Below are 26,760 nucleotides of genomic sequence, written 5' to 3' on the forward strand. Positions count from 1 at the left end.
CATTTTCTCTTCTGTTTTGTAAAGAGGACTGGTTCTCTAGGGTTATGCTGAACTACCAGCTGCCAGTATAAAAATTAAACAAGAGCTGATTCAGATTTTCTCTTAAATGCAAGTGAACTTCCACAGAACACAGGTTGCTAAGAACAAGTAAATCACTCAGTTATTTTTAACCACCCTTTTTATTAAGCTGAAAAGTGATATACACAAGTAGTGTGTGTATATATATATATTTATATATATATATATACACACACATATAAGGTTCCCCAAAATACATGATACTCTGGCTCAGGCTGGGGCTTAAGCATCGGCTTCTACAGGTTCCAATTTGCAGACCTGCTGCTTCAGCCACTTTGGAGCAGCTTTTGCATAGGCATTTTGTCTTCATGTGCTCCCCTTTCCAGCAGCAAGGACTTGGAGGCACCGTGGGCAGGGAGTGCTTGAGGACTCGGCAGTGTATCTCCTGCAGCGAGGGCATTTTGCTTTGGCAATGGGTTGGGCTATAACTTTGTATGAAGATTGTTCACAGATGTCACCACCTGTCAAAGAAAGTGTAATTGTTGAGAGAGAGGCTGGAGCTGTAGGTAAGACTCAAGCCATGAACAACCTGTGTTGTAGTGCAGGAATCTGTCTGGAATGGTTTTCTTACCTTCCAAGTTAATCAGAAAGGTCCCTTTTATGATGTTTGCATCTGAAGGTATTTCTTTGGGGAGCTCACTCAGCAGGGTTGTCTGGGAAGCCATCATTATCTCATTTAGCTGGGAAACACTGGAAGTTTCTTCAGCCTGCAGTGCCTGGGGGACAGAGAGCTTTCAGACTTGGAACTTGGTTTTGTTTCTCAGCACCATCCAGTCTAGAAAATAAATACTGAGCTGTGGTTCCTAATCAGAGTGGATGGTTTGAACCAAGAGTCTGGTTTACTCCTGCTAGGAGGAGGACAGACTTGAACTGCAGTGGCCAAGAGAAAGGTGCCTGAGGGCCAAGCAGCTGCCCATAAGCCAGGGACAGGGACAGCAGCACCCCACCTTGGGATGCTGCATTAGACCATTGCCAGCAGGGTAAAGGTGGTCCTCCTCCAAGAAACCAAAGCTGATTTTTTTAGTGTGAGGGTGGTCAAATACTGGCACGGGCAGCCCAGAGAGCTGGCAGGATCTCCATCCTCAGAACTATCCAAAAACCAATGGACAGAGGCCTGGGCAACCTGTTGTAAGTAAGTCTGCCTGAGCAAGGAGCTGTACTGTACAGGCTCCAGCAGTGCCTTCCACCTCAACCGTTCTGTGATTCTCTGGTAAGTACAAAGCAGAAGAAAGTTTTCACACAGACAACACTACTCTTAAGTTGCATTTTTTTACCTCCATTAGTTCAAACAGCAATCCAGGCTCAATTACAATAATGACTTCATATTCCAAAGCGTTCTTGCCAGAGATGGACCCAAGGAAGGAGTCTCTCATTGCACATGCACCTTCTATTGCTTCCTCAATGCCAGGCTTCTTCCATGCTGAGCTTGCATTAATCCAGCCAGTATGAAACACCCCCTCTGAGTCTTGAAAGCAAAACAAAGCAATTCTTATTTTAGTCTATTTGGGTGTTTATGAAATGAATAAAAAAGAATGGCATATTTCTGTAATTGCATTCCTTATAACTGTGCAATTAAACAGTGCACTAAAGGAATTGCTTAGCAGTGGGGTATGTGCTTTACCTCTCTTGTAAGGGATGTACTGAAAAACCTCCTCTGCCAAGTGGGGCAGGATGGGTGCAAAGGAGCGGATGATGATGTCCAGAGCCTCTGCCAACACAGTTTGACATGAACGACGCTTAGGATCCTTTGCTTCTTCGCAGTAGAGCCTGCAAGACAGCAGGGAAAGCCGGAAGGTATTCCTATGTTCATGTTTCTGCTCAAGAGCCACACTTCTGGGACTGCCAGTGGACATGCAGAAGTCTGACCCATCCAGCCTTTGTAAGAAAAGCTTTTCTGGAGTGCCTTTCCCTAGGAAAGCACAGTGAGCTGCAGACAGGATCATCCGCATCTGCAGCCACAGGAAAGGAGTTTGTCACAGGAAAGGAGATTCTCTACATGGTAATTGGGGGAGAGAGAATCTGTCCTAAGGGAGCTGAGCCTGCAGCTGTCAGCCCTTTGGTTCATCTGTAAACCTCAGCATTAGGGCTTCTTTTCCCCCCACTCCTCCTTTACTCATGTTCTGGCAACTATAGATCAGTATAACCTCCACCCCTCCTACCCCATGAACTAGCCCTTGCACATTTACACAAGTATCAGTCACAGCCTTAAGATTCTTTCACTGATCTAAAAAACCAGATAAATACACTGAGTTGCACAGCTAACTGCTAAAAGCCCTTCTCTTCCTGTCTTCCCAAATTCAGACACACACCCTTTTCTGGGTAAATATATAGATCCAAGACTCTGTCTTTAAATATTTATTTGGTTTTAAATGTGCTCGTTTGATGACCTTTTAAAGTGTTCAGTACCACCAGTGGACAGAAGAGAGCACAACAATGACAACCACTCAGCTGAATGCACTGAGAGGTCCTTGGAGATACCTGTGTTCACTCAGCATTCACGTGGAACCTTATTACCTCCATCTCAGACCCATTCCTTTCTTTTTTCCCTTTTAAAGGCAGCAGGAAGGAACTCACCTGTCTTTGATCATGCTGAAATAGAAGTTAGACAAGCTTCTGGAACAGAATGATTGCAGCAGTCGAACAACTTTGCTATAATCATATTGTTTGTAAGCTTCTGTAACCTGGGAGAGGGAGGTAAGAACAGTGCATTGGTTTGCTTCACACACCCCCTGATGAACTAAACTTACAGGAAATGGAATGAGTGGCAAAAGGTCTGGCAGAAACTTTAAAAGGTTGTTGGACGGGAAAAAAAGTCAGTTAACAGTTCAGCCAAAGAAATAATTTCCATTCGAGTCTGAGTGGAAAGAAAAGGGGAAACCGCAGAAACCATGCCCATGGTTTCAGCAAAATGGTTCTGAGTGACAGAAATGTCAAAGTTCTGTACAACAGCAAATTTCCAATGCTCTAGCTTTTGGGTTTGTTTTTTTTTAATATCTAACTATTTTTAAAGACTTCTAATTTGAGGCCTTAGGCAGTGAGTGGGAAAATCTGGTTGATGTCCAAGTTAAGAATGTTAAAAGTCTTCCCCAAAAATTGAGATGGGCTTAAAGGAGTGCACATTGCATTGAAGGATCCTTTGTGGTTGTAAGGTGCCTGCTTAACGCACACGTTTTCCTCACACATCTAAAGAAAATAAAGCCAATGGAAAACATTACGCACATGCTCATCTAAACACAATTCCCCTTACCTTGCTGCCATATTCGTGCAGTAAATGCAGCATGTATTGATCCACTATGTACATCTCTGCAGGGGGGATGGAATCTGTCTCTGGGTTGAAGCCCTCCACATTTCCCAGCATGAAGCGTAGTGTGTTCCGCAGCTAGAACAACCCAGAGCAATTAAACATTATTAGCCTTCACTTTAGATTGAACACAAAATGCTCATGTTCCATCACTACGTAAATTGACTGCTTTTCAAAATGATTGTTTGAATAGTTACAAAGGCATCATAAAGAACACATGGCAAAAGGATCTACAGAAAAATAACGACTGGCTGTTTCCACAAAGCACAAAGCTGTGAAATGAGTCTTTTCTCAGCACACTTTACTATTTGACCCACAGGTGTAAAAAGCAGTAGTACCTCCCTAAATAAGCTTGGAAAAGCTTTCTTTAGGCTAAAGACTGGAAAACTTTGCAACCAAGACACAGAGAACCTGTTGCTGGGATGAATAGTGTTGGCAGTGGTGGCTCTTACCTTGTTGATATCATCTCTGGCAGCATTGAGCACCACAGGCCCAATCATCACCTCTGTGAAAACATTGGATTCTGCCACCCACCAGCGGAGAACATCGGCACCATATGGAGGATCCTTGGTGTGATCCTGAGGACAGACAGAGCCATAGAATATCTCCAGCTGAAAGGGATCCATAGGGATCATCCAGTCCAACTCCCTGTTCCACGCAGGACTACCTATAATTTTATGTGCCCAGAGGCTACTGTGCTTGGAGGCTTCCCCCTCTTTTAGTAACTCACACCTGCAGCACTCTGTGTACAGGCAGTGCTAGAACCCAGGTAAGCTGAGAGAAATTCATCTGCAGCCTTAAATCCTTTGAATGCTTCTCATTAAAATAGCCATGTTAGTATCTAAAGCTACATAGGTTTTTCTTCCCCTTCAGACTGTTTTCAATTCTATGTGAAAGCATAGAAACAATTGTGTGTTTTAATTAATCAGATAAGCAAGTCATGCAAGGATTGATTCATTCGTCTAGTGAGCTGCAAAATCTGCTCAGCAGCCTCAGAAACAGCAACAGTGGGACTGGGGAGGGAGGGAAATTCAGAACATATGAATGCACTGCAATGCAACCTCCCTGACCAGGGAATGAAGTTTCCAGAGTCAATAATAACCTGAGAGCAGAGAGATTGCTGGGGTGCAGCTGCTAGATCTGACTGCTCCACTGCCATACTTGGTAAACTTCAGTCAGTTTCACAGCAGAGTTTCATTATTTTAATTTTTTTGTTTATTTTTATTATTCTTCTTCTCCATTACTCCATCAACGCTGGTAAAAAGGAACAATCCTACACCCTCTGAATAATTTTCTTTTCTCTTAGTAGAGAATGAAGGTGAGGGGTTTTCTTGCACTACAGCAGAAGCAGCACAAGTCAAGGTTTTCAGACCAGCCAAATGGAACTGCAGTATAGCCAAAGAGCCTGACAGAGTTCTGCCACAAGACAGCTGCAGAATCTGGCAGTGAAAGGTTTTAAGTGGCAGTTCTGAGAAATTCAGAAGCTTGACCTACTTCACCTCCATTGATAACGACATCAGGGTCAACCACATTGCCAACAGATTTAGACATCTTCTCCCCTTTCTCGCCAACAGTAAAGCCATGAACCACCAGAGTCCTGCAGGAAAGATTTTAGTGAAAACAAAATCCCAGGGAAAAATCTATGCTAAGAATTGATTTCTAATGAGGATATTCTTAAGTCGATTCACACAGAAACCCTGTTTTGGTGAGCTTGAGACTCCATCCCGAGTTCAACCAACCATGAATATACCCCGTACTACCATCCACGGAGAGCAAACAACTTTATTTTCCTCATTTAATTTTGTTGTGCAAGTAACAGATTGTTTAGATATCTAGGGCATGAGTATTTCAGATTAAATGAAGACTAAAGCATTATTTACTTTTTAAACCAATACATTTCCCAAAATTGTACAGCCTCCTTGCAGCTGAGCCACATTCCCCTTCCCTATGCTTTCCATCTTCCAGGAGATAAATGGTGTGCCACAGCTCCAGCAGAACACAAGCAAACAGCTATTCCCAATTCCCTACAGCCTAATGTTGAATTCACCAGTCAATGATCTTGGGAGATTTGCACACTGCACGTCCCAAAGAATTTCTTTAATTGTGGGAGTGGGAGAGATAGCAAAAAGCCACTTGTATCTGATAATTCCTAAATTACTAAGAATGAAAACATTATTAGAATTATGATATAAAAAAGTTAAACAGTAAATGAATTACAATCTACTATGAGAAAACCTTTTTACTGAAAATGTAAGAACATGAATCAGATACTTGGTACTGGTTTGATTTCTCTTGTTTATACACTACTGTGCACACTTCCAAAAGCCCAATATTCAATAAATGGACTAGAAATGTATTTGCAATCCACACACTTACTTGTATGGTGCCTTCTTCCTTGCTGCCACACTGGTTAAGAGAGAGGACTGAAACCAACCTCCCAGCTGGTCTTTTCCTTCAAGGTATGTATCTGCTCTCTGATCTGCACCTTTAAAAACCAGAACATTTTATTTGAAATATCAGACCTTGTATCTTAAAACAATTAACACACAAAATCTCTGAAAGTGATTAGTAACATTTATCTTGCTTTTTAAACCCAGCAAGTAAGTTACTTTTCTTAAATGGTGTGTGGTTACTTAACCATGATACAAGGGATTCATTAGTATTGTAATTTTTAAAAGAATCCAAAACTTGCCACGCTCCAGAATTTAACAAATAAGCTTGCTCTCTCCTAAACTAAATAACAAAATTATGAAAAAAAGCTATCATGCTCAGATTGCTTCACAGAAGTCCTCAGAAGACTTTTCAAGTGCTCCTAAACAAACTGCAATACCCAAGAAAAGTTCACATACTTTGGAATTAATAAAAATCTATGCCACCATCTGAAGTGTTCCCATTTGGAATTACTCAAGGCACAAGGCACAGAGGTAAGGTGCCCAACCAGCCCATGAAAGGCATTTACAGAAGAGAGCAGGTAGCTTTGGCAGTGACCACAGCTCACCTGTGACAGAATTTACATTTTTGGTCACTGGTGTTCCAGGAAGATTAAAAACTTTGGAAAAGAGTTAGGACAATGTGGGAAACAAGAAAGTCTGTTGGGGATAGAGGAATCTGGAAAAGCCTGGCTTGGGAAGGCAGAGTAGAAATATTCCCTGTAAATACACACATAGAACAAAAGAGGAATGGTAGGGAAGAGCAAGTGCAGCTAATAAGTACTTTAGAGGAAAATTGGGCTACAAGGCAGGCAGGGTATTAGCCTGACTGCACATTAAAAGCAGAAGAGCTAACCCAGCTATTCCACAGGGTTGAGAGAGGACAGCACAGTTTAAATGGCTTTACTGGTGGAATTCAGTCACTGTACAAAAAGGTACAAACTTGTTGACTCAAGAAGTCCCTCCTTGTCCTAAGCAATCCTAGACAGGTCACCAGAGTGAGAACAGAGTAATGTGAACACAGCAGAACATGCAAGTCAAAGCCTACAAAGGTGCAAAACCATACACATATTTATCAGGAGTTTAGTTTTGATTCTACAAGTTGATGGTGTTGCTTTCTCAATATTCAGACAGAAGTTTTTCTACTCTATTCACTGTCTCCTCTTTTCCTCTTCGTACGACCCCTGAGACAATGCTTCTTTCTGCCACTGACACACTTGATTTATTTGTTTAACTTAATGGAAGTTTCAATATTTAGATCCATCCTGCAATAAAGGGAAGTTCAACATTACAAAGGTCAAGGCCACACAGTTCCAGGTAGCACAGGAAAAATGCGTGGGTGGATATCATGGTTTTTACACATCTGCTTATTCAGTCAAGGAAATCTACAAAGAGTTTGGGGTTTAGAAGTACAGTAAGTAAGGAGCAACCTTTGTATTAAGAGACTGCAAAAATACTTGTGAGGACTAGATAAATAAAAAGAATATTTGTGGTAAGGAAGACAGGAACATTAGAAAATCTGTAACACATTTGTTGCTTACAACTAGTTTATGAGCTACTGGTTTTAGAGAAGTGAACTTTTCATGGAAATGCCAGTAGTTAGAACTTGGAGGAGAGAAGAATTTCAACAAACAACTGATTACAAACAGCAAACTGGATTGGGCTTTTCTGACAGGAACTAGTACATCTGGCAAGCTGGCTACTGGTGCTTGCAAAGTTAACAGAGGCCTGAACATTTTATCTGTAAAATACAAACATGGGGTTTGCATATACAAAACTTGCCTTATAAGTAGCTCCCCTTCCTCAGTTTTGTTAAGATTGTGATTGTTATATAAAATTAATTACAACAGTGCTCACATTTTTTTTTTATAAATGGAGAAGTATGTCCAACAACCCCAAAGAGACTTTTCTGTTTATTTTAACTGAAGTATAGTACATAGGTCGTTAAAGAGAATTACAATTTATGATCCTTCTGGTTTGGATTTCAAGATTCCGTATCTTTGATCTTACAGACTTTGACTTTTAGATTAAACATGATGTATTTTAATGCCAGGAATGAACCAGCTAAGATAAATTCAAGCCTCTCAGTCAGCACAAAAGTTTAAACACTTAGATAGGCAAGCTGTAAAATAATCACATTCATTCAGTTAAAAATTAGCCAATAAGATAGGGAAAAAAGTTATGATGTTGAAAACTACCATCGTTGCAATACCCACAAAACTGTGGGTGAAAAGCTGTGTGACTTTTACCACTGGCAAATCACATCACAATGAAGTCCAGTGTGCATTTTTATATGAAATATTTTAAAAAAGAATCATCTCAAAGTTGTAGTGAAGATGGCACTCTGCCCATGAGGAAAATGTAGGAGAATTTTGAGATATTTTAAGACATCTCTTAAATGGATGCTCCATAAGGAGCTGCTGAAATGAGCTCTGTCAAAAGGCTGAACTTCAAAGCAAAAGAACAACAGAAAAAGTGCTAGGCACCACAGCATTAAGTATTTAAAATTAGCACATGCTTTTGAACAAAATTTTGCTTTTACCACACTTTCTCTTTGGAAGCAGTGTATTAACACTCTTCTACCTCACAGCAGCATTGTGAAAATGCAGTTATCCATGTCTGAAGCATGTGTAGCAAGAAACAAACAGGATGAGAGGGCACAACAATAAACTGTTCAGTGAAAACAGTGTTAGGCAAACAGAGTATTAAGAAAGCAAACAGCATCCCCAGGAAATTTTAGGGGATTTCAGAGAACGTTGCACTTGTGGATCTGCTCTCAGTGATGCCAGTGAGTGGTGTTTATTTCACACAGTCTGCTTGTAGCTGTACAATTTTGGGTTTGTGACTACAAATATAGTAGCCAAATCTCTGATTTTAGTGTGTAAATTGCAGCTGCCCCACTGCTGACATAGAATGGTTTGGTTAATCTGTCATTTAGCTATAAGTGGTACCTTAGGCACACCCAGGCTGGAAAAAGGAAGCCAACCATAATTTAATGGAACAAGAGTAACTTTAAGCCATCTTCATCAGAAATAGGCCCAGTCCCTGGAAGATGCAGTAGGGCAAGCATTAGAAATAGGACTGTGCAAGGGCAAAAGGTAATGCAGCCTATGATTTATACCACTGGACTTGGCTGTCACTGAGCAGTTCCTTTATCCTCATTCAGCAGAATCTCTCTTCTTGCCCCTCTTCACCCCCTTCCCAACCTGCTTTTTTTGCTGACAGCAATCTGTGTGGCCATCAGCCAAAGGGATTCATTTTTGTAACAGCTGCACCTCCTTTAGTAAGCTTGGACACAGCTGGGTAAAATGCACTGAAAACTGAGGCCAAGTTCTGAGTCACAGAGACGCTGAAGAGAAGGAATTATTTTCACAAAGCTGGAACTGACAGGGAGATCTCTAACATCTGTTATTCCTGCTAGTTACTAACAGATCATTGACTTAGAATTTTCAATAACTTGGGTTCAGGGCAGAGTGAAACAAACATTAGTCTCAGTTTTAATCATCTTTTATATCCTGCAGTAGCCTGAAAGTAACTCGTGCTGTGAAAGAACCTCTGCCACCAACACTGACAGAAGGCAGCAACAACCTCTGCTATCACTCATCTCCTACCACAAAATTAGTTCTTCACATAATGACATTCTCTAAGCAATCTTGAATTTCTCCATGAATTCCATCTTTTTTTCCTCCAAGAGTACTTTGGAAAACAACCCCACCCATTAGTCTATCTGTAAGCCTTACTTATTATCATTGATATTGGAAGAAGTTCTACAAAAAGCTTTAAAAACTGGAGCGTATTTCAGAAATAGATGACAAAACTCTTAATTCAACAACATCTCTTGCAAAGTTTCCTAAAAGGTGAGTTAAACCAGTAATTTGATATGAATCACAGACTGCACTTCTGGCAGTGGCTAGAAGCCTCAATTACACAGAAAAAAGGTAATGCAATTTTTGTGTCATTTCGGAGAATAAATGGGGTTAGGAGGTTACACTGCTGGTTAGCCAGTCCCCTGCTTTGACAGCAGTGGGGCCATTCCATTTATGTCACACAGCAGAAGATGATGCCTTACACACACCAAGCTCCAGCAAATTTCATTAAAAGAAGAGGACTAGGTAGAGAAGAGCAGCTTGTAATAGTTCCATGAAAAAAGTCTGTATTGTGATAACCCAAACATTTATTAGACACTACAGAATCCATATGGGAGCCTTACACAAATTACCAACAAATCCAGAGCCTTGATTCTGTATTCCTTATGAAAAGTTATTTCCTTTACAAAGGATTAGAGGACTGAGGTGTTCAGCTCTTTAACAATGCAAGTTTGTAACTGCATAAAATACCACTACTTTGTTATAGCTTTCAAAATCAAACCAGAAACATTTTTAAAGAGCATAAACCTCAATATATGTAAAAATCTTCTAGAAAATTAATGTTTGCTGATGGTACTGTTGCCTGACCATGTTGCTAAGAAATAAAACTCTGGTACTAATGTGTTTTATAATTCAGCAAGATTGTTATCATGCAATTGTGTACAGAGGGTTTAAAGTCCAACAGACTTGATGTATGGGACTAGACTCCTCCTTTAGAAAAGACTCCTGACTTTGCACTATCCTTCAGGCAAACAGTGTGTATTTTACATCTTTTTATACAAATGTCTATCTGCTACCTACTGAGTAGCAACTACTGGCAGCAGGAGCCATAAATAGCATATAGCAAGTATAAATATTTCAAGCCACAATATACTGCTTTAGTTACTGAAAGTAATGAGAAGTGAAAAAGCACACCTACGCTTTTAAATTATAAAACTTAGCCTCAGCAGCTGATCTCAGTCTTTGCTATTTGTCTGTGCTATTTGCTTCAAATAGCACAGACAAGCACAGACTGAAATTTGTTAACTAAAAACAATTTAGGAGTACGAAGTAGCAGCAAAGTACCTTGGCTCTCTGTGCCATGAGACTTCTCCACTCAAAGCAAGTATGAGGTGATCAGCAGTTACACAGTACACCACATGTCAGAATCATTAGAGCAGCATATTAGAAAAACCTCAACTTTAATTATGCTGAAAATGAGTTTGCCAACATTAAATCCTTATCTTTACAAGCAAAAGCAGCTTTAAAAGTCACAGACAGCCTGCTCATGGCATAATCTGCCTCAGTTGTGCTGACACCAACAGTGTCACACAGAACAGTTGCATTTTGCTCTCCAAGTATTTTAAAATAAGGATCAACATAGGAATTCTTTACCTTCCAAAACATGAGCCCAGGAAGTTCCACTGTCAAACCAAATGTCTAGGACATCCTGTCCCTTGACATAATCTGAAACATCACGACCACCAGCCTAGAGAACAATTGAGAGAACAATTATTAAATAATGCAAATAGAATACCCTAAATCAGCAATGCTTTTCAAAGCTAGAAATAAAGCAGATTTTGTTTCTGGTCCAGTTTTGTACAGGTTCTGTTACAAACTTTGTGAGTGAACACAAAATAATGTAGGTAATTTTTGACAAGAGTTTTCAGATAATTACTTATGGAAACTCAAGGTAGGGCAAGGAAAAATTACAAAGAAAATCTCAGATGGCACAGTAACACTACAGCTTTGTGTTAGCTTAAGTACACAATTGTTAAAGAACAATAAAAAGTTAGGAAGAACTAAATAAAAATTCTAATCCATCTTAATGACCAAGACCTAATACATATTTGGGCTCATAATTTGGTTAATTAGGATGTCACTTTCCTCCTGATTAAGAGGAGGAGGATGGAGATTTCTGCCCTGAATTAACAGCACAAATCCAATTGTGTGTTCTGCCCCACTCAGATCTCACTTTTTGAACACTCCTTTCACAATGAGGATACAAGACTGAAGAGGATCATGGGAATAAACAAAATTTTTCTATTACTTCCCATCACTCAACTGTCTTGAGCACCTGCTGTACCTGAAGTCAGAAGTTTACCTTTGCTACAGCCTCTTTTGACAAGAGTTGTTCAATAGGGAGGGCCCACCATGCATCTGTTCCTTGCTGCTCCACTATTTTGATGACATCTGTGATGGTTTCACTGGGTTAGGAGGAAAAAAAGGGGTTTTTGAATGGAGGAGTTAATCACACCTTTCCACAAGTATCCCAGACCCAAAGCAGTGAGAGATGCTGATACACAGACCAAGCTACTAGAACCTGTGATTTTCCAGCTTCTAATCCATACAAAACTTCACAGACCTTCCTGCTTGCATTGAATACTTTCTGGCTTTGCCTCCCAAGATGGGAGGGTTTGTACAATATACAAAAATCCACATGGATTCCAAACATCATCTTCTGCAAATACCTCATAATTGGGGCACTCAGAAAAGATGCCAGCAGCTTGAAAACCTCTAAAATCCATTTTATTTGCTATTTATTGACCTTGAATTTAAAGAAACTACACAAGTATTTCCCCTCAAAATATCTGCTCTTTTTAACAACAGGTTTATTTTTCTTACTGGATACAGAGACTTTGAGAACTCATGTGGAAAGGAGGAGTGAGGAAATGACAGCTTTTCAAGTAGCACACACACACACACACACATATACATCTCTCTCTCTCTCTCTATATATATATATATATATATATATATATATATATATCTTAAGATTCCAGTTGCCTGAATTTCCCAAAATTAGCAATATATATTTTAAATTGTAATAAATCTAAATATATTAATACAAATAATGTAAGAAACTGAAAATTCTGCACCCATAGAGGAGTGATAATAAACCATTCAATATACACTCTGAAGGCAATCTATGAGTCCATATCATATAGCACCAGCCAGGACAAAGGTCCTGAAAATAAACAGATATTATGGAAATAAGAAAAATTAAAAAGTTAACTAAGCATTTTTTATGATCTGAATAGAGAAGGCAACCTCAAGGCGTGCAGTTCTGTGCATTATTTATGACACATTCAATCCTTGGCCCTAGTAGGTAAGGCTATGGGGAATTGATTTTTAATATTGCTTAATACCCAGTCTAGACATAAATTAAAGTATCTTAAAAAACCAAAGAGGAACCCCACACACTTTGTCTTGCTGATTCACAGACCACTTGCTAAAGAGGTGATTTTTAAGACATCTGATGTATTTAAGGAGTACAACAGATCATCCTGACCTGCCAACTTCAAACTAAACCTGCTGTGTTACCCAGGACACCAGAGATTTGTTCATAACTCGAGAAATGAAGATTTAATCAGTTAACTAATTTCTTGACACAGTATTGCAAAGGGGGAAAAAGTAAAATAATTATCTGGCATAATTATCTTAAAAACACAGAAGGCAGATGATCTTCTTCAGTCATCACTCAGTTTTGTGTTTGGTTTTCAGCACAGTATTTTACTGCACTGTTAATAAGCTGAGCTACATCACTAAAACATTTAATGGACTCTTACACTCAGGGTTTAAGCATGAAAACATGTTCTCCAGGAAGCTGTAGAACAAATTCCTTCAGCTCATGACATGAGGTACAACGGCAAGAAGAAAATCCAGTTTTGCTCTTGACTGCTCAAATTGCAATGACAGAATATCAATTTTGTACCAATCAATCAATCAATCAATCAATCATCAATTAATCAATTCACTTCTCAAAATAAATTCCTGTAGAACATCTCAGCAGATTCTCTACAGGGAGAGGCCATTAAGCAGCAATACTCACACATGGACATCCCTGTGGCACCACCACCATTCTGCCCCTTTCAAACCAGCCCAGGCATCATTCACCTTCCATTTTAATGTAGGACACAATTTATGGCTTTGTAATGAATCTGCTAACATTTATCTTGCTAAAACAACACTGAGGAGCTCCAGTTGTGAATGTTACCACTTCTTTACAAAAATATTTGCACAGAGGCCTGTTTGTCTGGCTATACTTCCAGTTTTGAGAGTGTTACTTCTCCAAGATAAAAGCTAACAACAACCCCAGTACAGGTACAATTCCTGGCAGGTAGCTGACGCACAACCCTTATGTCTTGCCTCCTTTACCCTAAATCTCCAAATTCAGAAAGCTCACAGGAAACACAAAAATGAAATTTGCCTCAGCCTGGACTAAACTATTCCTCTGACTTTGTGTTTTGTAGGATGAGTAGCTTCCACTGACAAAGCTGGATTTACACCCTGACCTTTAGGGATGATACTGCAGCACCCAGGAACACTTTAGAAAAAGCAATACACAATATTATTTTTCTCTCTTTGCCAATAGAATTTTCCACCTTGGGTTCTTCTCAAATACACTATCAGTGTATTTTTAAAGACAGTTATAGATAACCAGTTGTCTTCACCTGAAGATTTGAAGAGCTCTCTCCACAGTTTCAATGCCTTCCTCTCACTGGCTGAGTCTTACCCATAGAACTCACCAGCAGAAGACAAGAGTAGCTAAATTAAAAAGAGGATGATTTACCCTAAAACATGTTTGTTACCATGTAAAATATTTGTGTATGTTGAGTGATTCATGCAAGAAGTAATTCAGTGCTCAGTTACTAGCTCTGGCCTCAATGAGAAACAGAAAAATTCTCTGTATAGGAATCACACCCACAACTAGTACAGAAAAGCTACCAGCACATCCTGTAAAGCAGAAAATTTAAACAGGAACTAAGCCTGTCTTCCACATATTTTTTTCATATTGCAAATACACTTCTGTGGAGGGACATAAACTCCAGTGATGAAATTATTTCAACCTATACATTTTTAAAATATTCAACAGGTATTTCACAATATCAGTATTTGGAGGGATTTATAAAAGATGATAAATCCAGCTATAGATCAAAATTAACAGTTATCTTGGACAGCATATAAAAAGATTCTCTTAATAAACTATTTTTTCCTTTCCATCAGAGGTGGGGGAGGGGAGAGAGAAGGAGGAAATAAACCTTTGCTATTACTGTCCCTTGGGAAAGCATAATAAAATGCCTGCCTTCATTTACAGTAAGTACTGCCAATGTCACACAAGACTTGTGAAGCCTTGTAGATACACCATTCCCACAAAACATACCATGAGCTAACCTTTTATCAAGTATATTGCCATGCAATGCAAAGATCACACTATTAATTTATGAAGAGCAGATTTTTTTTAAAGATATTTTTGTTACACAAGAACCAACAGGTACAATTATGCTACAGATAAAAGTTTTCAGATAAGTAAAAGAAGGTCAGATTTGTGTTATCAATTACTTACAAGAAACGAGGAGTCAAGGACTGTGAAGTCAAATTTTTATTGACCAATATTCTCAAAATTCTATCATAGTTTCAAATCATGTTTAAAAAAACCCAATATTTTAGCAGTGCAAGTTTTTTTCACTATACAGTGTTTCCCTACGAAATATAAGTGAACTTTAACAAACATTTTATAAAAGGAGGTAGTTTAAATGAACAATTTCCAGGGTACCTTTTCAACAAATCTTTTTCACTCCTACAGTTTGAAAAACACAAATCAAACAAACAAAGCCCCTGTACTTATCTCTGCTCTTCTTGAAGGATCCTTATGATAAATTTGACTTCAAGAGAGAAACAACTTTATTTAAAGTATCTGCATTATAAGGAGCAGGACTTTTGCAAAGTACTTTTCTGTAAGGTGCAAGTGAAAACCACCTTGCTCAAATAACTACTCATCACTTTATAATCTGCAGCCTTCAAGGTGAGCATGATAATTCCCCGAGTGAGCCATAAAGGCATTGTAAAACTTTGCCCTTTATTCAGAGGCTATCTGGAAGAACTTGCATTACGTGTCCCTGCTACACTCTGACACCCCTACGGCAATTCACGCTACCCCGGCTCCAGCCAATCACCCGGGAGCCAGATATTGATTATGCTGCACACTTATTTAATCTGTTAACAGAAATTAGGCAGCATTAAGATACAGTCAGGAGCAGAAGAATACAGAGCCTGATGTTCTCTCCATCTCCTTTCCAACAGCAGCGAAGAGGGAAACTTATCTTCTGCTTTACAAGAATGTTGATACTACAGCTGTAAGTATTATAGGGGTGGTAAGCTGCTACTGATTGCAATTCACTGAAATGTCTTGTTATTTTAAAAAACAAATAAGAGCACAGGACAGATGTCCTTGAAAACCATGTCGGGTTTTTCTTTTTCAGAAATTTGATTTATGAGTTAATCAAAGTCACAGGGATGTAGACAAAGGCATTAGAACGATCTTTGCAATACTATTATTTATTACCAATATCTGAACAGTGAGTTTGTAAAGCAGTTATTGCATGAGGTCAGATTAAAGTATGTATTACCTGTGCTGAGCTACTACTAGAAATACAATTCTTATATTTTAGTTTTGGAGCTCTTTCTTCTTTTCCATGAGTTACAGAGCTTCCTAGATGGAGAATGTTTTCTCTTGAAATCTGTTAAATTTTGAAAGCTGTCACACAGCATAAGCATCTATTTGTGCATGTACTCTTAATTACTTTTAAAGTCTTTTTTCTCCATTTGTGAAAAAAAATCCTACAGAATCTCACCTCTGTATTCTTACTGAAAATGGCAATAATGAAAAAGTGCTCTCTCTTTTCTCTCTCCTATAAGGAGTTTTTAATAATCATTTTTACACTTCCAATCACAATATGATGCAGCATACTCTGCATAAAAGAATTTAAACATCATTAGTATATTAAATTTCTAACCATAGATGACAACGTAATTGAATCAAATATCTTTTAGGGTTATAGGGGTGCCACAGCAGCAAGGAGACTCATGGAGATTCTGCATTGAACATTACAAACTACCTCTTGGCTAGAAAGACTGGATTGCTGGTGTGGCAAAAACACTGTTAGAGAAAGCAGCTCCACCTTGAAAGAAGGGCTTTCAGCAGCTTTTCATGTGATAAATTCAGGGACAACTCTCAGAGGGAAACAGCAGTTTATTTTAGGGACATTTTCTTCTTTTTAAAAGTCTTTTTACAGGTGATACATGAACAAGATCACTCAAGATCGACCACTGGTGCTCTCACATGTAACAGCAACTCCATGTGGACTACACTGACTTCCAGTGGAGATGCTGTTACTTTTGATAGTCACTCAAAAACTCCACAGCAGCTGCTACTGAAAGGTTGTGCATCCAGCATTCAAGTTAAAAACAGCTCATGTTTTGAAATGCAAGTTATTTACTGGTGTTTTAACTATATTAATTATTCATACCAGGTACGAAACTTAAAAAGTTTCACATTAAAAAGTATGTCAGCAACCTGTTGTAATATGATTTTCAAAATGATAATGCAAATGTAACAAAACAAGCTTAGCTGCAGTTTTCAATAAGAACTGGTGTCCAGGAAAATGACCTATGAATTGACAGACTGTCTTCTGCATTTGCCTGTCACTTCTATAGGCCAATATTCTGTGCACTTCTACTCCAGTTACAGAAGTCTCCTACAGTTAACTTTACAAATATATAAGCTCAAACTTTTTAGAATATTTAATGACTGCTTTATAATTTCCTTTGAAAATTCCACCAAGAGTAAGTAAAGTTAGAAGTAAAGAGTACTGGCTATAAATGAACATCTGAACCTGTCAGTCAAATGAAATAAATCTCTTTTCAAGCATAGTGAATATGTCTGGTTTTTTCCTAAATGCCTCTCTATTTCCCAGATCAATTCTACCCAAAGAGGCCATGCTGTCCTTTCGTTCACTCCCCTATAATTCTTACTGCTGGGCCAACACCTACACACAAAGGTGGAGGTGTTAAGCTGTGGCAGAGTTTACCACATCAAAATGCTGTGATTGCCACATTTTGCACAATTTCGGGAATAATCTCACACAGCTTCAGCACTCACAAAAGGCAGGGGCTTTAATACAGGTCACGGTCTTTCAAAGTGATTTTACTACAACCTAAGGGAATTCCCACATATCCCTCCTTTCAAATGCTTTCTGTCCCAGCTCCTCAGTGTTCAGAAGGAGCCCCTGCTTCATGGTGCCCCTCAGTTTTGAGTGCCAACTGCTGGACTGGTTTCCATTACACTTTTTTGCTTGTAAAACTATATATTTAACAATTTTTAAGCAACACACACACTCTCAAGGCTACTCTTCAACCAGAAAACAAAAAGAATTCTGTGAAATAGTAGTTTTTTATAGAGACACACACCTACTTTTTTGCAGGTAAAGTGGTTTTATGTCCCACAAATCCTCCACCCATTTATTTCCTGATGTGTGTCAGCATTATTCAGGCACTATAAAGGACATTGTGGCTACTGTGGTCTTTTCTCACAGTTATTGCCTACAGTGAGAGAGCCAAAGTACATCTCTGCACACCTACACACCCAGTTACACCAGGTGAAGTTAAGGACTACCTGTCTAAAGTCCATTCCCTGCTCTCCACACCCTGAGCCTCACCTACTACTGTCTACTATCTACTGCTTGTGTGCTCAGTACAGCCTCTGGAAAACATGCTAGACTCCTGCAGTACTCAACACTAGAATAAAAAAAAAGTTCGGCAGTGGTATTCAAGTTCAGCTGTACAAACTTATGAATTTTCACAAAAGGTTGTAAGGTTAAGGTGTACAAAACTGAGTTACATCAGCATATCTCAAGGCAGGAAACAATTATGGAACTAATTCAATGAATGTGGAACTCCACAACACTCTTTTTATGAAATCACCTCTGAGAGAGCATTCAGAACTGAATACCTTTGTTCCCCAAAGAAGTAAAAGCAGAACTCTATTACTCCTTACAGGAAAGAAAAGGATCACATTTGGTTGACATTCCTTGTTTTAAAGCATAGCTTGGATTTCCTCTGCATTATGTTGTCTATAATTCCTGAAATGCAGTGTTTGCAATATCTGGATACTATTAACCAAAAGATGGCAGAATCAGACTAGCATCTGAAGATCTAGACATACCAAACCATATAGCTAAGGGTCAGTTATGCTTGAGGCTGGTCTTTAAAACTACTCCAATTTTGTTTTGAAACAAAATGCACTTATTTATTCTGCAACCAGTGTGGTTAAGTCATTTCAGATCTCACTGTCACTTAACTGCAAAACGCTATTTTGACACAGGACCTGGACTATTTAATGTACAGTGGTACAATTACAGTTGCCATCTATTCTAACCACAGTTTGCATGTCACTGCTTGCTTAAATGGAAAGGTCAGTCATGACTTCAGTCAGCTCACTGAAGATGAGCGATGAAAACAGCCATTAATCTCAAGAGGAGTTTTAAGGTAACTTAAGTATGTAAGTAAATTAATTCCTATTATTTATGTGTAAGTCACTTCCAGCCACAAGCTTTTGATTGTTTTAACTTAAATCTAAATTAGATCTGCATATAAACAACTACAAGTAAAAGCATGTATTCCTACTTGAAATAATAAGAAGTTATTATAATATCACTAACTTCAGCACAACAGACAGTGCTTCTTCTGTCACTTCACAGTGTCTAAGGCTAGGCAGGTACCTGTTTATCAAGCATTCTCCTGTGCTCTTCTGATAAAAGGCAGGAATTGGGACGCCCCAGCATCTTTGCCGTGATATGCACCAGAATGTCCTTCTCTCCAGCATCTCCAGCATCCTGTTCACTGCAGATGTAGGGATCACTTTCACTTTTTTCAGCACATCCTATGAAGGAGACAGTGAACTGTTGAACATGCTTCAGCTTTCCCACAAAAAATGTTTAGGCTGCCAGTAAAATATGGTACAGATCTACTCTCCCATTCCCAGTATCAAAAACACATTCTCAGGCAACTGTCTGCTGCTCTTCAATAACTTATTTGAACACTGCATATACTGTGTATTTCCCAAGCAAACCCCAGTTCTCTGATTCACTAGCAGACAGACCCTAAAAATGAGTTTAAAATGGCATCAGTGACTGAATCTGAAGTTTAAAAGAAGACTGTATCTTGTTCCGTTGTCTACTTTGAAAACCCACCTTGATACAAACTGTCTGCAGAGGGCTACCACCCACTCCCAGCCCTGCTGAGTAACCACTGTGTTTTCATCCGTTCTAGATAAAGATGAATATGGAGTATATACCTCATGCCCTAATTAGAATAAAATCACTGTTACCCTAAGGTGCTGGCCTGAATCTTCTGTATGGATCTACATAACTTCAAAGAGCAAAAGACCCCAAGCTTTAAAGTTATTTAAAATAGGACTGTGACAAAATTAACAGGGCAGCAAACAGATATCTGGCCACACAAGGCTAGCCTAACAAAAAAAGGTAATTTTAACAGTGATTAAATTGTCTTTTCTACTTTAATTCCTTGAAACATCATCTTTTAAAAAAATATTTTAGGGAAAAAAACATCAGTAGCTCTAAGAAACTTCTGCATCTGTAAATACAATGAGCAAATATACCAGTCAGTGCAGCTGGATTTAGCTGATATACCTGGATTATATCAACATTGACAAAAGAATTGACAACATATTTCACTTCAACAAGTAATTAATGCTTTTCAACTACTGTTCCTAAACCCTAGAGAAGATAATATCCTGGAGAGAGCTACAGCAAGATTTTTTTGTTGATTCCAAGTAGCCTCAGTTGTCTTCAAGTGTCTTATAAGAAAGAAAAATTACATACCTGTGCTGCAGCCTTCACATCTGCTGTGTTTACAAACCACTGTTTGCTGGCACGAATAATAATTGGGTTTTTTGTCCTCCAGTCATAGGGGTAACTGTGCACATATTTCTCCTCTTTTAACAAACTCCCAGCTGCTTGAAGCATCTTAATGACTGAGAGAAAAAATGAGGCAAGATTAAATTTCAGTTTGAACGTATGGCTGCTGTTAACCTCAACTTAGTCCTTTTCATAATCAACACTTAGCAAGAAATGCCAAAATATGGCCAGTTTATACAAAATCTCAAAATATACCTGCAGGACTGTAAGTGATGAAGTAACAAATGGTCAAACACCAAATACTCACCAGCTTCATTCCCTTCTTCAAGGACATTCTTGTTTTTAAGTTCAGGACCTGCTGCTTCTGTAAAATACCCACTTTCATCCACAAGGCAATCCTGAAAATAAATAAATTAATGATGTTAATAAAATATCATGTGGCAATTTATTATCATTTTGGTATTCAAAAGTGAGTTAAATACTCTACTGGGTGACTCCTTTTCTGATGAATAACAAAATATTTAAGTACACTTCAGATTTAGTGAACTGCAGTTTAGTAATTTACCAAGTAAGTGAATTTCAGGTGTCAGAAGAAACGAGCACCAATGCATTTGCACGCATACCACAACTATTACACATCACAGTCACTGGTATTTCAGTGACTTTTCAAATAAACAATGCAAAATAAAAGCAAACCTAACCCTCCCCATGCCCCATATCCTGAATCTTCACTCCCATCAATCACAAACTGGCTATGCATAAATGAGCTGTATTTACAAATGTGTTTAAAACAAGCTTTGCTGAAAAAAAAAAGTAACGACCTACATAACTGGTGACTTACTGATCTGCATGTAAAAGAGAATTCTGAGAAGTGAGAGTCAGTATCTGAGAAACATTCTCTGTGTTCTCCTTTAAAAAACAAAACCACATAAAGAGCAGAAAAATCTGATTCTAACACCTCCCTTTAAGTTTTAATTAGCAGAAGGAAACTTCATTCTTTTATTCTGATATACATTTCCTTAAGGTTAGTCTTGCATTCCTGCAGGCCATTAGTGATACTCACACTTCTGTGAATGCTTCAAAATATTTTCAAGTTTTATGCACAAATTAAAACAAATAATTTTGGTGTCACACAGTCAATCAGTTGCAGGAAATCAAGAGCAACAGCTGAAAAATAAAGTACCGTGGGTAGCTGATGGTGGGAAGCTACGCTGTAATCTTCCATACCATGAGCTGGGGCTGTGTGAACTAATCCTGTCCCTTTTGTCATTGTCACATGATTTGCAGGTAACAGGGGAGAGACTCTGCCAGGAATGGTGGGATGAGCACAAGAACCATCTGCCAAATCTGCACCTGAAAAATACGAACAGAAGATAAAATAAACACAATTCACATGTTCACCTTCTTCTATCAGAGAGCAGAAAAAAACCAAGTGGTTAAAAAAAAAAAAGAAGAACTATTATTATTAAAGCCTTGCTGGAAGTCAAGAATCACAGAGATTAAGGAATGTGCCATATGACAAAATGGTGTTCACAGAATGATTTTCTCCTAGAAGGAACATGATTAAGAACTGCCATCACAAAGTTATGTACACAAATACAGAAAAGTAACAAATATAATTAATTACTGAATATATGGGAAGTTAAAACCAACAGGTTCCAATATAAAATTTCTTTTTTAAGAAGGTTCAACTCTACTACTCTTGGATGTTATCTGTAAATGGTATAATCAAAAAGTTGGAAGTATGATTCAAAAAGGTGGAAGCTGTGAGAAAAAACACCCTCAGTAATTTCATCATTAGGTAAAAACAAGACTTCCTCTGAAAGAGAAGGCATGGAAAGACACCAAAGACATCAAAGAAAAAAGAAAACAAAAAGTCATAGAAACAGATTCCTCACCTCCTTTACAAATGCATATTTCCAGCACTGAATCACTGATGGAGGCAAATGAACAAAGCTCACAAATGACACACCAAATCCCAACTCATGACACTGAATCCCAAGCCTGCCTGGTAAGAAATGCCACTATGCAGTTTATTAGGACGCCAACTCAACTGCTTTAGTTTGTCTAGACAGACAACAGCCGCCTACAATACCTCACCAGTCACGCTTGTAATTAGCCCCCTCTTGCCATCAACAATGGATGGAAAGACAAACTGCAGTGTAATTAAGATTTTGATACTGAACAGACTAGAGGTAGACTTACACTCTACATCTCATTTTTCCACACATGATGCCAGATTTTAAAAATTCATTTGAAATCTATGGATAATAATTTGAGCTACAATACACCAACAGTAAATCTGACAGACTCCTCCTCCTTGTATTATTTTAGTGAAGCATATTCTCAAATTATAAACACATTTAAATGAAGCAGTATTCAGACACCTACAAGCAGATTTCTAAGCAATTTAACAATTTAAAAACCTACCTTTACACGTTGATACAACTTCAAACTTTGTGTCCAGAACAGCAGCTGTAGATTCAACTCTATCTGCAGCAAGGATGAAGTGCTGTCCAGTTGTTGTACATTTTACAATTGCGTATCTGCAATGCAAACGTGAATTTATGATACTAAATAATTACAAACACCACAAAGCTACCAATTTGTGAAATTCTTCATCTCTAAAAGACAGACAAGTATGCTTTACATGCCCAATTCACTCACAAATCTCAAAATTCAAGGTAACCTTGAAGAAGAAATAAGAAGAAATGAAGAAGAAGAAATAATTTAATAAAAATTTAGGCAGAAATTAATATATTAGTAGATATAGAACAAAGCTTACAATTGCAACACTTAAAACAAAAAAACCCCAACAATACCCAAAAAAGATGCCTTAAGTAAACTGTAATGACAGCCCAGAATGTTTTAATTTTGCTGCTAAATACCAGTAGGCACTGACACAGACAACTGAACCAAGTGGAAGACACCTACGCTGAGTCAGGCATGTAACAAACTGCTTGATTGGCTGGCACAGTCCAAGGTTGCGTGGTCCAGACTAGCACACTAGCAGGGGATGATCCATCTACAGATATAAATTAGAAGCACTTTACTCACAGTTATAACAAAAATCAAAGCTGTCAGTCTCTAAAGCCACAGAGAAGTCATACCTATCACAGAAGTCAGCTTAGGTGGCGACTTCAGCAGCGGAAATTTCATGTACACAGAGCGACTGACATGCTGCTCATTGTACTCCAGTTCTGCCTCAGCCAAGGCTGTTCTGATACACATCAAACACAAGTTACACGCTGCAACATCAAAAGCTACTGGCATCGTTGCTAAAATTTTGAAGACAAAATAGTAACTTGATTCTTACTTTGTTGAAGGGGACCAGAACACAGGTTTATAGTCCCGGTAAATTAAACCCTAGAGAGGACAGTGAGGGGAAAAAAAAAAGTTAGGAGAAACAAAACTCATGAAAAATTAATACAGACTTCCACAGAAGTTCAATATACCTTATCATGCATCTTGTAGAAGACTCTCAGCTGGTTTGCTTCATACTTTGGATCAAATGTAAGGTAGCAGTTGGCCCAATCTGCCATTACACCCCAACGAATGAAGGCGGATTTCTGTTTCTCAATTGCTCTTTCGGCAAATGCTCTGGCTGAAAGGAATGGTTCCATTAAGCACATGGTTTAGCATACTAAGATCAATAAAATATCACTTGAAATGCACTATTGATTTTTTTAGTAAAGCCAGAGCTGAATGTAGTGAACCTATGCCCTAACCATTATGATTCAAAATACATACATTTCAGATTGGTTGTTACAAAAAATGACTGCAAAGAGTAAAGAGGCTTGGCACTTTTTCACTAACACAGGAATACTAAGCACATGTCCTTAGACTACAAACTTTCTTTTTAAGAAAGGGGGGGAAAAATATACTTTGTTAGGAAGAAAAATTTCTCAAAATAAGTTCTCAACATAAAACTAATAAGAGTGAAAGTTAACTCCCTCTGTTTATGCTTATTCAAAATTTTTTAAGTAACATACATCTGAAAATAAGTTAGTCCTTTTCATTACCACAATTTCAAATTAAAGAAGTTTCAATTGCTCATTACAAAAAGCTTTGCAGCTGAATGATGATGCCTTTCAACCCATATTGTATTTGAAATTATTTCTTCAAAACAGTTTCCATATAATACACACTTTCTTCGAAAGGGTCCCCCCTATAGTTTTAGAGGATTGTTAAAAAGTCAACAAATACATTCCTACTTGTGATACTGAGCTAAGCTGTCCTGAAGGAGCCTGACTTCTACATGCATCTTTTCAGTTCCTAATCAAATTCAGCCTTCAAAAACCAAAAGGATGCTTATCTGATAAATTGCAGCTTCCTGCCACTATACAGTTAATCCAAGCAGACATCCAAATCTCCTGCCCTCCTTTTGTTTTTTTTTTAAACTGAGGGTCAATGGTCTGCATGCCCATTACCAAAATGAATTAAGCTTGTGTGAAATTATCCCATTTCATCAGATTCCAGCCTGCTCTATCTGCTTGCCAAATACACCCAGTGATCATAGAAAATGTCACCAATAGCTAAGAGAAAAGGCCACAATGAAGTCTAAAAGCCTTCATTTACCTCTCTGCCGAATTTCCATCGGTGAAAGATTTTCAGCTCCTTTGACTTCTGACAGTGCCTTCAACTCAATTGGCAGCCCATGGCAATCCCACCCTGGCACATAATGCACTTTATAACCTCTCATCACATGGAAGCGATTGGTGATGTCTTTCAGAATCTGAAAAGCCACAAGGGTCTGTTATCACTTTAGCTCCCCCATATGGAACAGCCACATTTGTAATTAAGCTCCTCCTGTTTAAAAAATACAATTATCAAAAGGTGCAGGATAAATTTATATTTAAGACCAGAGAAGCTCTGGGTGCCCCGTCCTTGGAAGTATTCAAGGCCAGTTTGGATGAGGCTTTGAGCAACCTGGTCTAGTGGAAGGTGTCCCTGCCCATGGCAGAGGGTTTGGAACTAAATCAGCTTTAGGGTCCTTTCCAACCCAAGCCACTCTGTGATCCAAAGACTCTGCATTTTTTATTTTTCTTGCCTATCATTTTGTACATTGGCAGAACCTTAGAGGACCTCTGATCCGAGGACTTCACAACCAGTGTAACTGAGATGCACCTTATAAACTCGCAAGACTTGAAGTGAACAAAACTGACTTACTCTCTTTTTTAAAACACTGAGCTGGACCTACAGCACTGGCCTAGAGCACATTACTGCAGCCCAAGCTCTGGCACTGGGACCGTGAGAAGCTGTGGGTGACAGCTCACAATTTGAGTCTTTCAAACTTGATGGTCAGCATAATGCTGTGAATCTCAAGGCTGAATCAAAAAGAACACTGAGCATTCAGTACATGGTATTTATGTTGGGGTATAGTATCTATGTCAATATGGCAAAATATGGCATCCACATAATCATCCTATTGCTTTTTAAAAGCCCCAACTACCAAAATCGCAAACATTTTACAGTGTTATTGATTTAAATGGGAACAGAGAACACAGGGCACACGATGGCAGGTTTTTTATCACTTCACAAGAATAAAGTATGAACAAGAAAGTATTTACTTTGTTTAATGCATGGCCAACATGAGGGTCTCCATTGGCATAAGGTGGTCCATCATGTAAACAAAATTCCTGTTTTGTCTTCCTTTGCCTTTGCCATGAGTACAGTTCTGAAAAACCACATTTCTGTAGAAACAACAAGAAAAAGACCAAAACTATCACAACTCTCTGTACCCTCAAAAAGTCTGGATGCAAAATTTACAACAAAAGCAGGCAGGCAAACAAATACACTTTTCTAACTCCGCAAGAGAAGCCATTAGTGGGTTTTAAGTACGAAGAAGGCCGAAGAGGGTGAAATATTAGGCCTGAGATTATTATCCTAGCACTGCACTATCCGGATGGTCGTTACTCTCCTCCAAAACAAACTGCATAAGAGTTACGACTATCCAAACTAAAAATACCTCAAGAGCTCGAGCTTTTCTAAAAAAGAGCCCGGACTCGCCAGAAGTTCGCCCTGCGCGGCGGGACCGAACACAAACCCTGGCGGCCACTCCCGCCCTCCTGCCGGCCGGGGGCTCGCCGCCCCTGGGGCAGCCCCCGCTCCTCCCGTGGGAACCGGCCCGGCCCCGGCCGCACCTGCTGCGTCTTCAGCTCCGTCTCGGGCTGCAGCCGCCCTGGGAGCTGCGCGGGGAAGCGGCTGCGCGGCAGCAGCACCGTGTCCCGGTAGCGGGAGTCTTCCCGGCTCTCGGCCGCGGCCTCCGAGGCGGCGGAGCGCGCCCAGCCCCTGGCGGCCCCGGCCCGGGCCCGCGCCAGCGCCGGCGCCCGCCAGGCCCGAAGCATCCTCACGGGCTGCAGCCGCGCTTCCGCCGGCGCGACGGGCCG

The 26,760-nt window shown here is 39.2% G+C and overlaps 1 protein-coding gene across 1 annotated transcript; it reads right to left on the reverse strand.

Annotated features, from left to right (window-relative positions):
* Positions 1–160: 160 nt before the first annotated feature.
* Positions 161–26,733, reverse strand: IARS2 (isoleucyl-tRNA synthetase 2, mitochondrial). The gene is made up of 23 exons (XM_036404612.1): positions 26,515–26,733; positions 25,942–26,064; positions 24,950–25,106; positions 23,827–23,975; positions 23,688–23,737; positions 23,482–23,591; positions 23,306–23,396; positions 22,802–22,917; positions 21,555–21,724; positions 20,679–20,769; positions 20,336–20,487; positions 19,214–19,374; positions 11,758–11,860; positions 11,049–11,142; positions 5,756–5,864; positions 4,874–4,976; positions 3,832–3,957; positions 3,326–3,457; positions 2,653–2,759; positions 1,700–1,845; positions 1,353–1,543; positions 650–794; positions 161–539 (listed from the first exon to the last, which is right to left on the reverse strand). Exons 1-23 carry the CDS (start codon positions 26,716–26,718, stop codon positions 385–387), a joined length of 2,985 nt encoding a protein of 994 aa, XP_036260505.1. The 5' UTR covers positions 26,719–26,733; the 3' UTR covers positions 161–384.
* Between the last annotated feature and the right edge of the window lie 27 nt (positions 26,734–26,760).

Source organism: Molothrus ater, chromosome 3, assembly GCF_012460135.2.
Source record: "Molothrus ater isolate BHLD 08-10-18 breed brown headed cowbird chromosome 3, BPBGC_Mater_1.1, whole genome shotgun sequence".
Lineage (NCBI taxonomy): Eukaryota > Metazoa > Chordata > Aves > Passeriformes > Icteridae > Molothrus > Molothrus ater.